Source organism: Aspergillus karnatakaensis (assembly GCF_047715665.1).
Source record: "Aspergillus karnatakaensis strain CBS 102800 unplaced genomic scaffold BJY04scaffold_42, whole genome shotgun sequence".
Classification (NCBI taxonomy): Eukaryota; Fungi; Ascomycota; class Eurotiomycetes; order Eurotiales; family Aspergillaceae; genus Aspergillus; species Aspergillus karnatakaensis.
Genome location: NW_027395754.1, coordinates 20464 through 34607, shown reverse-complemented (window position 1 = coordinate 34607; position 14144 = coordinate 20464). Strand labels below are relative to the sequence as shown.

General features: G+C 50.7%; 5 protein-coding genes across 5 annotated transcripts; 2 read left to right on the top strand and 3 right to left on the bottom strand.

The window, feature by feature from the left end:
• Positions 1-15: 15 nt before the first annotated feature.
• Positions 16-2703, bottom strand: BJY04DRAFT_194702 (cytochrome P450). The gene is made up of 2 exons (XM_073712108.1): positions 1807-2703; positions 16-1710 (listed from the first exon to the last, which is right to left on the bottom strand). The coding sequence occupies exons 1-2, from the start codon at positions 2089-2091 to the stop codon at positions 481-483; spliced, it is 1515 nt and encodes a 504-aa protein (XP_073568647.1). The 5' UTR covers positions 2092-2703; the 3' UTR covers positions 16-480.
• A 201-nt stretch (positions 2704-2904) lies between these two features.
• On the bottom strand, positions 2905-5346 carry BJY04DRAFT_194699 (putative DnaJ domain protein (Mas5)). The gene is made up of 6 exons (XM_073712107.1): positions 4663-5346; positions 4584-4610; positions 4465-4523; positions 3933-4407; positions 3706-3883; positions 2905-3659 (listed from the first exon to the last, which is right to left on the bottom strand). Coding segments are annotated over exons 1-6 (1299 nt in total). The 5' UTR covers positions 4664-5346; the 3' UTR covers positions 2905-3100.
• Positions 4621-7165, top strand: BJY04DRAFT_105561 (glutamate--tRNA ligase MSE1). Its single transcript, XM_073708020.1, has 6 exons — positions 4621-5219; positions 5273-5345; positions 5416-5453; positions 5509-5922; positions 5977-6234; positions 6286-7165. Exons 1-6 carry the CDS (start codon positions 4968-4970, stop codon positions 7051-7053), a joined length of 1803 nt encoding a protein of 600 aa, XP_073568645.1. The 5' UTR covers positions 4621-4967; the 3' UTR covers positions 7054-7165.
• A 24-nt stretch (positions 7166-7189) lies between these two features.
• On the bottom strand, positions 7190-9752 carry BJY04DRAFT_194691 (Zn(II)2Cys6 transcription factor). The gene is made up of 8 exons (XM_073712106.1): positions 9616-9752; positions 9519-9542; positions 9342-9454; positions 8911-9293; positions 8567-8862; positions 8075-8509; positions 7787-8022; positions 7190-7718 (listed from the first exon to the last, which is right to left on the bottom strand). The coding sequence occupies exons 1-8, from the start codon at positions 9682-9684 to the stop codon at positions 7277-7279; spliced, it is 1998 nt and encodes a 665-aa protein (XP_073568644.1). The 5' UTR covers positions 9685-9752; the 3' UTR covers positions 7190-7276.
• Positions 9753-10070: 318 nt separating this feature from the next.
• On the top strand, positions 10071-14141 carry BJY04DRAFT_208963 (ABC transporter ATP-binding protein; the record flags this gene model as incomplete). Its single annotated transcript, XM_073714066.1, has 6 exons — positions 10071-10178; positions 10233-11077; positions 11134-11560; positions 11613-11765; positions 11811-13403; positions 13455-14141. The coding sequence occupies 6 exons, from the start codon at positions 10071-10073 to the stop codon at positions 14139-14141; spliced, it is 3813 nt and encodes a 1270-aa protein (XP_073568643.1).
• Between the last annotated feature and the right edge of the window lie 3 nt (positions 14142-14144).

Here is a 14144-nt window from a genome sequence, read left to right as displayed (position 1 = left end):
GTCCATTAGCCTCTTCAGAAAAAGCAAACAACAAGAAATTAATCAAACTGACGTTCAGCCCTTCAACCAAGAACCTTTTCAGGCGGCTATAACAGTCGATCCTTCATATATTTAGGGGAAGGGCACCGGGCGTTGCAAGCGAAGCTGGGCTCGTTCCTCCTACGCGACTCGTACAATTTTCTCAAAAAGAAGCAATATTCTATCCAATCATGACTTAGCTATTGCAGCACACCGATCTGAGAAACATGAAAAAAATCGACGAATTGAATCACCAATCCGACCCAAGAGTCAGCCCTGTGCCATTTCACCTAGGTGTATCCTGGTGACAGGCAAGATCTAGTACCGAACTGGTACCAAGTCCTCGTTGCTTACTCTTACGAGGAGTGCGCAAATCCATACCACGTGAAACTATGATGAACTGAACATTAGGCCCAGACTGCTTGGAACGCATTCTAAGTAACATGAATCAAGCATCGCCAACTACTTCCTCCTCTCAAGATCACATATAAGACCCTCCTGCTGCACAAACCAAGCATTCTTGGTTTTCCACTCCTCCTTTGGGCTATGTAGCCTAATGGTAAAATCCCTCAGCAACTGCGGGATTATCTTGTGCATTTCGATGAGGGAAATATTCTTCCCCATGCAGGTTCGCGACCCTGCGCCAAAGGCGAAAAAGCTCTGTTCCATTTCCTTTAGCTTCTCTGGCGTGCTCTTGAGCCACCGCTCAGGCACAAACGATTCGGGATCTGGAAAAACTTTTGGGTCATGCTGCAGCACCCAAGCATTGATGCCCACCGTCGTCCCGGCAGGAATATGCCTACCACAGACCGTGACTCCCTCCTGGGGCACATGGCGCTCCAACATCAACCCCACAGACGGGTGAAGTCTCATCGCTTCCTTGATAACAGCGCCAAGGTAGGGCAGATGCGTCATCGACTCCCTATACGCAATAGGACTACTCAGCCTTTCATCCCTATCAGCGTCATCGAGTTCCGCAAGTACCTTTCCAAGGACCTTCTCATTCTTCAGCAGGAAATAAATAATTGCTCTCAACGCAATAGCTGTTGTATCCGCTCCCGCAAAGACATTTGACGACAAATGGACGATTACATCCCGCCCACTCATCTTATCCGGATCCGCATAGTGAATAGCCATCCAGCGTGACTGCATGTCCCTCCCTTTTCCCAGATCTGCCTTCTCCATTTCCCCATCTCGAGCCGACGGTGTCCACAAATTCAGTTGCTCCAGCGTGAACTGCAGCACCGGGTTCCAGCTCTCCATGCTCGGTATGAGGATTGGCAGGAGCGGGTTACCGAGTAACACGTTATGCATCTCGGGAACTTGCCCGATTACACTCGCATACGCGAGGAAGCCCAGATTTCCACTCATCAAATCATCGACATCCCGCCCCTCGGCTAGGAAACCAAGTTTCTTCGCAAAGGTGAGCTCTCCCACGACGTCAAAGGCATAATAATGCAGCCACGTCCCGAGATCAACGACCTTCTCCTGACCCGCAAGCTGCCGCAGCCGAGAGACAAGCAGTTCCGTACAAGAATCAACAGCCGGTTCAAGTTCCAGCAGAGACGTCATGCTATAAGCACTGGCGACATGCCGTTTCTGCTCCCGGTGCCATTGCTCATCGCGGGTCGAGAAGAGGTTCATCTGCGGTCTCTTGCACCAGGTGATACACTGGATTGGATAGAAGCCTGTCTATACACACACGCCCATCACCGAGTCAGCACACTTTCTAGGTTCGGTTTATCCCATCACCACAGGATACCCCCTGCTATGAAAGCAGTGACAAACCTTCGCAAACCCTTTATTCAACCCATATATCACCCCTACGGCACCCGGGTCCGCAATAGAGACATGCCGAGGCCCGATTCGCACGAGCGGGCCATGCTTTTTATGTAGCTCGATTTCCGTCAAATGGTGATCGCCTTTCCAGACACTGTGTAGTTTCCAGAGACGGCTGTACTTTGCTAATGTGGGACCGGGGATGCCGTTGAGTCCCGTGACGAAGCGTCGGTAGAGGAGGCGGAGAACGAGAAAGCCTACCAGGCTAAGGGCAACGAGGAGGATAGAGGGCATAATAGAGTTGAAACGAGATAGGATGGAGTTTATGGTAAGGATGTTCCGCGTAATGAGATAAGATCAGCTCTAGTAAGTTGCGTTGGATAAAACCACGATCGAGAGAAGTGAATATCATAGATGCATCCATGACATGCGGGGGGTGTGGTAGGGGTTTATATACCAGCTCACCTGGAGACCGAATTCGGACCGAATGACCTTGACCATTTACCTTCCGATATTATCGGCAGGGATACACATTGGATCTCAGTGTGCTCATTCGCCGATGCACTCTTTGGTCTATGTGATACTAACCCGGGTATGCTTACGATGTGCACAGAATCTGCGTGTGCCGACGACGCCTACCAGTAGTCCAGTACAACTGTACAAGGGTTTCCTCAGCGGGGCGTGCGGGGAACAAGCCCACTGGGGAAAGGATCCTCCGCCTTAGGCTGAACTTTGAAGACATCTGTTCTAATTTCCGTAACCTAGGAAGCTAGAGAGGCTTATCTGGGGGATTTATACTGAAATTGAGCTAGAGGCTGAAGCACACTTCTGATGGAGAGCTAGGGACTCGGGTAAGATGTTTCAGAGTTGAGATCCGTTACTTCCAATTCTCGTTGGAAGAAGGGGGTATGTTTTTTTTTGTTTTTTTTTTCGTGTTTTGGGGCAGCCTGGGTTTGGTGATGGAGTGTTGGTTTAACTTTGTATGTTTGTGTTTATTAGGGCATAAGGAGCTCTCAATGATATGGAGAATCACCGCACGACAACTGACTGAATCAGGGAAAACAGTCTTGTACCTGATATTCTACGCGTACATTGGTGGAAGAGGTTGGTGAGGAGAAGCAATGTAATTCATGTTCATCTGTAAACCCTACCCATAACGCCGATGATGCCAGAGGTGAGAGATGAGTGTGAGTGTCATGTGCATCTAGATCTATCGTTTCGTAAAGATCCCGAGACTCATGTCACGAGAAATCATATTGGGTATAGAGAAAAAGGTAAGGAAAGAAGGTTTCCAGTAAGGCGATTACTGAGTCGCGCACTGCGCGGTTCCAGCCTCGTCGTCCTCATCGTCCTCCCACGCAGATCCACCACTGGGATCCTTCGACCCAAAGTCGTCAACGTTGGCTTTGGGTTCGTATTCGACCTCATCAACTGTGTCTGCTGGGATGCGGACATCAGGCTTAGGGAGCATCTCCTTCAGCCGCTCTAAGACAGCAGCGCTGGGCTTCCATTGCTCGTCGGGGAATTTGATGTTGACGATTAGGTAGAGGTCACCGCGGGAATCTGAGCGCTTGATGGGCATGCCCTCGCCGGGCACTTTGAGGACTTGGCCTGGTGAGAGAACCTGACCAGGGGTCTTGGGATGTTGGATCTCGATTCCGCGGCCGTCGAGGTGCTTGACCACGACTCGGGAGAAGCCTGTTAGAGATTCGGCTAGTGTGACATCGATTGGCGCCATGAGGTCGGCACCAGCGCGCTTGAAGACCTCGTGCTCTTCCTCTTCTAGGTGGAAGATAATATCGCCGGGTTCTTGGCCAGGCACTTGGTCTGCCTCACCTTCGAGGACGATCCGGTCTCCGTCCCTGGAATGGTCAGCAGCTATCACGTACTGAAGGTCAATTGACTTACTTGGCTCCACGAGGGATGTACATCTCCAGGATCTTCTTCTCCTCGTTTGTCTTCTTGCCCTTGCACTTCTTGCACTTGTCCTTGGTCGCGAAAAACTCGCCGTCACCGTTACAGGTCGTGCAGGCGACGGTGGACTTTGTAATAAACTGGCCCATATGCTGAAGAACCTCCCGGACACCTATAAACAATCAGCCATGTATCTTCTTCAGCGGAATATCGGCCCATACCGTGTCCATCGCACGTAGAGCACTTCTTCGCCGTCGCTTTCTCCTTGCCGCCCTTGCCCTTGCACAGAGTGCAAATAACATTCTTTGTGCTGGCAAACTTTACAGTCTTGCCCTTGTATAGATCCTCCAAGCTGATTTCATACTTTTGCTCCTCATCCGGGCTTTGCCGCGGCCTCGGGCGGCCACCGGGTCCCATACCCGGCATTCCACCCATGCCGCCCATGCCGCCCATACCACCCATACCACCCATACCACCCATACCAAACATCTGCGCAAGAATATCGTCGAGATCCGGTCCACCGTTCATACCTGGCTCACCAGAGCCGTTGAATGCGTTCATGCCGTGTGTATCGTAAAGATGCCGTTTATCATTATCACTGAGGATCTCGTATGCTTGCTGAACATTCTTGAACTTAATCGAAGCCTCTTCTCGTTCGGCTTCCGGGACCTTATCGGGGTGGCTAGCTAGGGCTGCCTATAATTGACTCGTTAGCTCTTTGTCGCCGAGCCAAACCTTGAGGGGTAAATATACTTTGCGGTAGGCCTTCCGGATCTCGTCTTGGGAGGCATCGCGGCCGATTTGCAGAACCTCTATAGTTCACAACACCTATTAGCTTTTGTACAATCATGTGAAGTTGAACGAGTAAATACCATAGAGGTCAATAGCCGGTTCTGACACTACATTCTCGATTAGCAGACGCCCAAACTTTCAATCAGTTGCGGGTCATACTGGAGGGAATGGTGATAAATCCGATCACCAAGATGCAGGGGTATCTAATATGCACAGAAATAGAACAACCAAGAAATAGAAACAAACAGAATTAGAAGTTTTGGTGAAGGCGTAGAGATGGGGAAAGGATCGAGTCCCGAAAAATCTCAGCCTTATCTTTTTCCTTTTTGCTAACTTTTTAGCTCCGACTTTCTCGCCGCCTCCAGATTTGTCTCCGCCATTCATTCTTTGGATTCACCCCGGGTACAATCGGCCATTCGCTCTTTTCGCGATCTGTCTGTTGGTCCTCTGTTGACGTCGACGCAATGAGGAGTTTGCGCTCTGGGCTTCTGGCCCGTCGATCCTGGGTTTGCATGCAATGCCGTCAAGCTAGCTCAACCTCCGTCGCGGCGCATAACCGGAAGACCAAGCTCCCCGATTTCCCAGCCAGGACTCGATTCGCGCCGTCACCGACAGGATATCTGCATTTGGGGTCTCTTCGCACGGCATTGTTCAATTATCTACTCGCAAAGCGCACGGGCGGCCAATTTCTACTCCGAATCGAGGACACGGATCAGGTGCGTTGATAAAGTGGCATGGGCGCGAGGTATAGTGCTGATGCGCTGGACAGAAGCGGACAATTCCGGGCGCAGAAAAGAGGCTTTACGAGGATCTTCAGTGGGCTGGATTACAATGGGATGAAGGTCAGAGGATTGCGATTACGGATTGCACTGGTATGGCATGATGCTGACTGAGTTGGGTTGGGATCCACAGGCCCTGTTGTTGGAGGCCCTTACGGTCCTTATAGACAGGTGAGCTTGCCGAAAGCTTGTCAAGAAAGCTGTTGCTAACTACATGGCGCCGTAGTCGGGACGAACGTCAATATACCGCGACCACGTCCACGATCTGATCCAGAAGGGCCACGCATACCGATGCTTTTGCTCTGCGAAACGCCTTGACACCCTTGCAAGACATCGTAGCCAGGCTGGTCTTTCTCCTGGCTATGACAGGAAATGTGCAGACATATTACATGAGCATGCAGAGAACCGAGCCGCAGAGGGAGAGACACACGTTGTGCGCCTGAAGGTTGAAGAATATCCCTCTTTCGAGGATCTTGTCTATGGCAGGACGGGTCAAAACCGGCCGGTGAAGAAGCTGGATTTTATTGATCGTGTTTATGATGACCCGATCCTGCTCAAATCTGACGGACACCCGACGTATCATTTGGCTAATGTGGTGGATGACCATTTAATGAAGATTACTCACGTCATTCGTGGAACAGTGAGCGCTAAGCTTTGAGAGAATTGCCTGCTCAGATTACTGATTATTCTATAGGAGTGGATGCCCTCGACTCCCCTACATGTTGCGCTCTACAATGCCTTCAATTGGACTCCACCTCAGTTCGGACATGTTCCGTTGCTAGTAGACAAATCTGGACAAAAGCTCAGCAAGCGCAATGCGGACATCGATCTTACATTCTTCAAGGGCAAGCAGGGTATTTTACCGGCGAGTCTGGTGAACTTTGCCGCTCTTCTGGGGTGGTCACATACGAGCAAGTCCGATCTCTTTAACCTAGAAGAACTCTCAAAAATTGTAAGACTCCGTTACCACACTAGATCGCCTCTCCAAACTAACATGTTCTAGTTCAATCTCAAAATCACCCGCGGCAACACCGTTGTCGCATTTGAGAAACTCTGGTTCCTCCAGAAAGCGCACGCCCAGCGTATTGTCTCAAACGGTGGTAGCGAACTCGACAACTTGGTCTCCAACATCTCCAACAAAGTCAAGACCACAATTCCCGAGAAAAAACTGTCATCAGTCCTCAAATCACGTACCCTATCCGAGCTTATCACCCCTCTTCTCCAAGCGGACGCCAAATCATTCACCAACGCCTCCGAATTCATCACTCGCAACTCCACATTCTTCACACCCGATCTGAAAAGGCCCACATACACACCTAACAACCCATATATCCCTATTCAATCACTCCACACTGCAGCCGCAGCACTGACCCTCGTCCCAGAACCCCACTGGACGATTCAGACACATAAACACAACATATCCATATACGACGGCGGAAGCACTCTTCTCGAAGACACCCCACCCACCAAGGGACAAGACGCTGAGATCGCCCATGCCGCTGCAGATAAAGCCTTCAAGAAAGAGCTGTATAACTATCTTCGCTGGGCTCTCTCTGCTGGTAAACCTGGCCCTGGGATTCCTGAGACGTTGGCTATTCTTGGGCGGGAGGAGAGTGTAAGAAGACTGAGAGAGGCGATGGATTTGACGGTCGATAAGGGCGCCATCAACCCTGTTACGGCTCGGAGAGCGAAAGAGAGGGAGGCGAAGAGGAAGGCTGAGGCGGAGACGCAAGACCAGTCGTGGATGGGGTCTCTTGCTCCGAGATCATGAGGCTCCAAAGAGCGTTGTACAACATCTCGATGAGTATGTCCGTCGTCGTGTATCACATATATTATAACAATTGTACAAAAGGCCATATAGACCGTGGATCGTATAATATTCATCATGATCATAATCATCAACTCAACCAATATTCCCTACAACGACGCCCCAAGCTACAATATATACAAATTAGATAGTCAATATACGGTCACGTCGTTGGCACCCAACCATATCACCCCATGCCCATGCCCATCCCCAACATATCAACTGTCGGCGGCTGCCCAGACACCCAACTCCCCAAGACCGCAGACATATCCTCCGCCTCCGCATACGTAAACTGATCCAGCATATCAACCTCAGCATAAAGATAATCCTGCAAACTATTCGGATCAAATAGCGACGCTTGACCCTCTCCTCCATTTAAGAGTAAAAGGGAATCGTTCTGCGCATTGTACGTGCCTAGTAAATTATTCCGGGACTCGACGAGACCGCGCGCGACGCGCGCGAATATCGTGCAGATCTGGTAGAGGCGCGCACACGCTTTTGATGTGTCTTTTATGGGGCGCAGGGTTCGGACGATGTCTTCGAGGAGTTGGATGTCGGCGAGGCTGGAGGCGGCGATTGCGTGGAGGAAGATGACGACGAAGGGGGTGAAGGAGGCGTAGAGCATTACCCTGTGTTTGTTAGATTGAGTGCGAGCGGGAAGGGGGAAGGAGATGTGAGGACAGCATAGGGAGCAGACCAGTTGGCGTAGTCGCTGACGGAGACGACGTCGGATTCGCTGTACATAGGGAAGGAGCGGAGGTGGCTTTGGAGGGCGGAGCGAGCGGCGGAGAAGCACTGGGCTGTTATCTCCGGGGAGGTTGTGGATGTTGATGTCCCTCGGAGGATCTGTGTGAGGAGGGAGTAGTACATGATGTCCCATGTTGGTTTTGAGAGTTCGAGGAGGTGGGGGGCTGATATTGTGCTGAAGTCTATCTGCATGGGTGTCAGTTATGGAGTAATGTCTGCGTGACTCATTATCTCTTACCGAGTACATTCTTCGATACCACTGATGCAGTTCCTCGGCGAGATTATTGATGTGCTGGGTACGGATTTCAAGAGGTGTCTTCAGGGCAGCCGCTGAGTAGATGCGCTCGTAAGTCTGACCTTGTACTCGGCCGAGGGCTATATAAGTGACGAAGCCTTCATCCCATGGCCGAACTATTGGGTCTGTGGAGTATGTTGGATATGGGACGTCAACATCGTAGTCTTGTATGGAAGGGGCCCGTCCTAGGATAAGTGACATGTTCTTATCAAGCAGGTAGACAGTCCAGAATATTCTCGCGATATTGGCCCCCATTCTAGCATCATGACTTTGATAGCTAAGAGCACGATGATAGCCAAGGGTAAGACAGTGTCTAGCCGCCACTGAGATGTAAGTGGATGATAGCATTACGTTGGCTTCATCCTGGGCTTTGATAACCTGTCACAAGTCGGGTTGGTCAGGCCGACCACAGCGCTACGAGCGGAGGACACTTACTGCTAGTATCAGAGAGAGAATATTCTCGAGGCTAGGAACAACGAGAATCTCATATGACTCGAAGCAAAGAGCCAAGTTCTGCTGACAGATTGACATGTATTGTGAGAGGTCATACTTCTCGGCTATGGGGTCCTTGAGCCCTATAAACTCCTTAAACAGGGAAAGTAGGATTCCATGTACAGCAGTGACATGGCCGATTGATATTGGCTCCGTGGGAAAATAAACTTTCCGGAATAGGTCTTCGACCATTGATACGTCGTTGATTGGATAGGACATCAAGAAAAACGGCGTTCGAACTATACTTATTAGCCCTAAACTATTTCACAACTGGAGAAACGACGTACCCTTGAAGGATCGCACAATATCCGCAACAAGCGCCGCAGGTACCAAGTTCATTGCAGGTAATGATTTCAAAGATTTGCTCTGCGAGAATTGATAGTCTTCCAAAGTGTTGGAGGGCTGCAGAAGAGATTTCAGATCATCCAAGGAGGCGGCTAAGCTCGCCCCTTCACCTGTACCCTGGAAGAAAGCTGTCCATTGGGCCACTTCTGTGGCCTGTGCAGATTGATTGTTAAAGGAAGACGCCCCCTCAAAAAGCGGAGCAGCGCGCGAGTCAACAGCAAGTCGCTCTGGGGTTGATTTTTCCGGCGTTGGTTGGCGGCTCTGGTCAGTCAGTTGATTCTCGATACGGCCGAGGCGCGCATCCAAACGCTCAATCAGTCCCTCCCTGAACATGTGAGCTTCTAGAACACGGAGCACATTGCAGATTACATACAGGCGCGTTACTTTGTCGGGTTTCGCGCGAGCCTCCACCTTAGCCCCAGCTTGCTGGCAGACAATACCGGCAGTCCGGCAGTTCGCGCAGGGACTGGTCCGATCACAACGAACCTATCATGGCCGGGGGTGATTAGAGATCAGCACTTTAATTGAGAACTAGTGGCGGAGTTCAAACCTTTCTTACTCGACATCCCTCGCACTTCAAGATGTGGTCAGCATACAGTACTAGGTACTTGCTTGGTGGTGGGTAGGTCAAGTATAGAAAAGCTTACCGCTTTGGGGATGGAGGACAGGCGCTGACGCCTGTCGAGGATAGTTTCTTCAGGCTTAAGCTCGGACATTCCAGAGAATATACAGTGTGCACTGTACAGAGACGATTGGGGTGTGTGCACTGTGCTGTCACTACTGCAGTGAGGGGAGCTGCAGCTGCAACGGGCAGAGGGACAGCCACGGGACCACGGCGCCCGCCCGCCCGAAGTCACGACCCCTCCCACTATCCCGATCGGGAAAGGCACCTTGTTCCCTTGGCTGTCGTTGGCCAACTCATCCTTCGTCTTACCCTTTGACTCATTTTACGACCAGCGCTATATGGAACCCGATCCAGCTAGTTCTTGGCTGCTACCTTGATCTGCAGCTATCAGATCCGTCCTCAACTCGTATATACAGCCAGATTTCCCCTGAACCATGGAGGAGACTTCAAATCCTCTCAACCAGTCCGCTGTCCCCCATGGAGTATACGGAAAAAGAAAAGGCCGACAAAGATGAGTCCTTCAATCCTGCGCCCGAGGAGAATGAGGAGAGTAAGGAAAAACAGGCTGGTTTCGGAGATTATCTGGTCTGTATTGCCTGGATCTGGACTCGATCGTTGACGAGCCTAACTGCGCAGTAGAGAATCTTCCACTATGCGGACCGTTTTAGTTGGTTCCTTAATGCACTGTCATTTTTCTGTGCCATCGCCAGTGGAGCTGCCCTACCTCTGATGACGATTGTTTTTGGCCAGTTCACCAGCAAGTTCGCCGATTTCGCCGGAGGTGTAACAGACCCTTCGGATTTCGAGGGGATCGTCAATGAGTTTGTCCTGTGGTTCATCTATCTATTCGTTGGAAAGTTTGCACTCACCTTAACTGCAACCCTCGCGATCACGGTATCCGGCATTCGAACAACAAGGGCCCTGAGACAATCCTATTTCGAGCACCTTCTTCGAACAGAGATCTGGTACTATGACACTACTAAAGATAGCTCGCCTGCTGTGCAAATCAGCACAAACGCCACCCGAATCAACCAGGGGATTGCCGAGAAGCTCGTGCTGCTCCTTCAGGGCTTGGCGATGTTCTTCTCGTCATTCATCGTTGCACTTTCAGTCCAGTGGAAACTAGCACTCATCACAATGAGTGTAATCCCTGCCATGTTCATTGCACTCGGCGTCTGCCTTGCTATTGACGCTCCTATTGAAGTGAGCATTGCGCGTGCCTATGCTAATGGTGCTTCACTGGCACAAGAAGCCCTGTCATCGATCAAAACTGTCCATGCATTCTCAGCTCAGGAAGGAATGATCAAGAAGTATGGTGAGTGCTTGGCAGAGGCACACAAGCACGGGAAAAAAAAGACAATCCCGCTAGGTATAATCTCCGGGTTGATCTACTTCTGCATGTACTCAGGAAATGCCTTGGCCTTCTGGCAAGGTTACCGCATGTTTCTGAACGGTGAAATTGCTGCGGTCGGTGACGTTTTCACGTAAGATATCTTTAAGCTAAATCTCGCAGAACGCTACTAATCTGGGTATCTCTCAGTGTCGTGATGTGTACTGTTATTGCTTCAACATCCCTCAATCTTTTTTTCCCGCAGTTGCCAGCTATCTCAAATGCAACAGCTGCCGCCTCGGAATTTTTCCGAATCATGGATAAGCCGTCAGAATTGGATCCCCTGTCTGAAGAGGGATTGCGACCTGACACGTGCACCGGTACGATCGAATTAGACAATGTGGCGTTCGCCTATCCCTCGCGGCCAGCAGCTCAGGTGCTCCAAGGGCTCACCCTTTCTGTTCCAGCCGGTAAGACCACGGCTCTAGTTGGTGCGAGCGGGTCAGGGAAAAGCACCACGGTGGGCCTGCTAGAACGCTGGTATGTGCCCAGTTCAGGCTGCATCACGGTTGACGGCACGGATATAACCAAGCTCAATACAAAGTGGCTCAGAAGCCAGATTTCACTGGTGCAGCAGGTATGAGTGCGGAGCCAACTAGTTTCAAATACTCTCATTAACTTTAAAACAGGAACCTGTTTTGTTCCAAGGCACTGTCTTTCAGAACGTCGCAAAAGGCTTCGTGGATTATCAGAAAACGTTGTCTGACGAGGAGCAACTGCAGCTTGTACAAGAGGCTTGCAAGTCTAGCTATGCGCACGAGTTTATCGAGCTCCTTCCTGAGGTAAGAGCGGTCCGCACTCATGCAGACTAATGCTCACCGTCTTAGGGCTACAATACTTACTTAGGGGAACGAGGTGGTACCTTGAGCGGAGGACAGAAGCAACGCATTGCAATCGCACGCAGCATCGTATCCGATCCTAAAATCTTGCTGCTCGACGAAGCGACGAGTGCCTTGGATCCACAAGCAGAGCGGGTTGTCCAAGAGGCCTTAAATCATGTCTCTAGCAGCAGAACGACGGTCATGATCGCCCATCGCCTGTCGACAGTGAAGAATGCTGATAATATTGCTGTCATCTCTAGCGGCCGTGTTGTGGAACAAGGAACCCATGAAGAGTTGATCGCTTTGGGCGGCAACTATGCGGCACTCGTCAAGGCCCAGGATCTGCACAGCAGCATGGCACAATCAGAACAAGACCAGTTGGGGGAGCAAAAGGGCATCGACTCTTCGGACGAAAACCTCTTGACTAAATCCCACACCCAATTTACCGACCAGAAACGGTCGCTCCAGGATAAGGATAGGCTGGGTGCGGGCAAGAAGCGCTCAATCTGGAAAATCTTGTTCCTGATTCTGCTCGAGCAAAAATCAATTTATCGCCTTCTTGCTATCATCTCTATCGGCTGTGTTCTTGCAGCCGCAACTCATCCAGCCCAGGCTGTCTTGTTCTCGAAACTAGTCCTCGTTTTCACACCTAACGGAGAGCCTGATTCGGATTCGGCCAATTTCTATGCCCTGATGTTCTTCGTCATTGCCATAGGCAATCTTGTGGCGTATGCTATTGTGGGTTCACTATGCACCATGATCTCGCAAATTGTCACCCACAATTACCGAGCAGAACTCTTCAAGCGCATTCTCCAAATGGACATTGAATTCTTCGACCGACCAGAGAATACATCCGGAGCACTGTCATCGAATTTACTGACTGTCCCGAACAACCTTCAAGAGCTGATTTCCATCAACATCTTTGTACTTCTCATCCTCTTAATCAGCTTAGTGGCTAGTTGTGGTCTCGCGCTTGGCTATGGGTGGAAATTGGCCCTTGTCATGATCTTTGCCGGACTCCCTATACTTATTGGCGCTGCGTTCGTCCAATTACATTTGGAGGCCAAGATGAACGACACTAACGAAGCTCGCTTCTCAGATAGTGCCAGCTTGGCTGTGGAAGCCGTCGGTGCTTTGCGGACAGTTTCCTCACTGACATTGGAGTCTGACTTGCTAGCTGAGTACTCACAAAATCTTCGTGGTATCCTCCGCCGCTCAGCGAAAACCATGGTACTTGCGATGACCGTCCATGCACTGGCGCAATCTGTGGACTTTCTCGTCATGGCACTTGGATTTTGGTACGGCTCGCGGCTTATGGCAAATCTAGAGTACTCCACTGAGGACTTTTTTGTTGTCTTTATGAGTGTCCTTCTCGCAGGGCAAGGTGCAGCCCAATTTCTCGCCGGTGCCGGCAGCGTCACCCGAGCGAAGAGTGCAGGAACTTTTCTTTTAGACCTGAGAGATATGACCCCGCGGATTCGAGAAACTGATGAGAACAAAGATAACAACCCAGGTGGGCATGAAGGTCTTGCCCTTGACAAAGTCGAGTTCTCCTACCCAAGCCGGTCATCGCTAGTGATCCGAGGAGTGTCAATGAACGTAAGTTAATCCACAAACAGCAATTTAGTGTCCCATACTGACTGCTAGCAGATTGCCTCGGGTCAGTTCGCAGCATTCGTCGGCCACAGCGGTTGCGGCAAATCAACTCTCATCTCTCTCCTCGAACGTTACTACGACCCTACCTCAGGTGAAATCCGCCTAGGCGACGAAAACATCCAAAACTTCTCACCAAAACACTATCGAGCCCAAATATCACTCGTGCAACAAGAGCCCGTCCTCTTCCAAGGCTCAGTCACAGAAAACATCTCCCTCGGCGCCCTGGGCAGTCCCACAGAGGACGAAATCCACGAAGCCGCGAAACAAGCCAACGCATACGACTTCATTATCTCCCTCCCCGAAGGCTTCAACACGCCCGTCGGAAAATCAGGAACATCCTTTTCCGGTGGCCAACGGCAACGTATCGCCCTTGCGCGAGCTCTCATTCGACGTCCAAAACTTCTCCTCCTCGACGAGGCTACTTCCGCTCTCGACACACAGTCCGAACGTCTCGTCCAGTCGGCGTTGGACAAAGTGGGGAAGATGGATGGCCGTACAACCATCGCTGTGGCGCATCGGTTATCAACTATCCGTGATGCCGATGTGATCTATGTCTTTGGAAATGGAAAAGTTATAGAGGTTGGAAGTCATGTGGAGTTGCAGCAACAACGAGGCGTCTATTATCAGATGTGCTTGGCGCAGTCGTTAGATAAAAACCTGGACGCGGAAACATCTGGTTGAGAA

Excerpts from the sequence above, each read along its gene's own strand:
- BJY04DRAFT_194702 (XM_073712108.1), bottom strand. The coding sequence starts at position 2,091 with ATGCCCTCTATCCTCCTCGTTGCCCTTAGCCTGGTAGGCTTTCTCGTT. Across the intron at positions 1,711-1,806 it reads TGAATAAAGGGTTTGCGAAG|ACAGGCTTCTATCCAATCCA; the intron begins GTTTGTCACTGC and ends GTGTGTGTATAG.
- BJY04DRAFT_194699 (XM_073712107.1), bottom strand. Across the intron at positions 4,524-4,583 it reads ACCGGCTATTGACCTCTATG|AGGTTCTGCAAATCGGCCGC; the intron begins GTATTTACTCGT and ends TGTGAACTATAG. Across the intron at positions 3,884-3,932 it reads CTCTACGTGCGATGGACACG|GTGTCCGGGAGGTTCTTCAG; the intron begins GTATGGGCCGAT and ends GATTGTTTATAG.
- BJY04DRAFT_105561 (XM_073708020.1), top strand. The coding sequence starts at position 4,968 with ATGAGGAGTTTGCGCTCTGGGCTTCTGGCCCGTCGATCCTGGGTTTGC. Across the intron at positions 5,220-5,272 it reads GAATCGAGGACACGGATCAG|AAGCGGACAATTCCGGGCGC; the intron begins GTGCGTTGATAA and ends TGCGCTGGACAG. Across the intron at positions 5,923-5,976 it reads CTCACGTCATTCGTGGAACA|GAGTGGATGCCCTCGACTCC; the intron begins GTGAGCGCTAAG and ends ATTATTCTATAG.
- BJY04DRAFT_194691 (XM_073712106.1), bottom strand. The coding sequence starts at position 9,684 with ATGTCCGAGCTTAAGCCTGAAGAAACTATCCTCGACAGGCGTCAGCGC. Across the intron at positions 8,510-8,566 it reads TTCTCTCTCTGATACTAGCA|GTTATCAAAGCCCAGGATGA; the intron begins GTAAGTGTCCTC and ends GACTTGTGACAG. Across the intron at positions 7,719-7,786 it reads GTCAGCGACTACGCCAACTG|GGTAATGCTCTACGCCTCCT; the intron begins GTCTGCTCCCTA and ends TAACAAACACAG.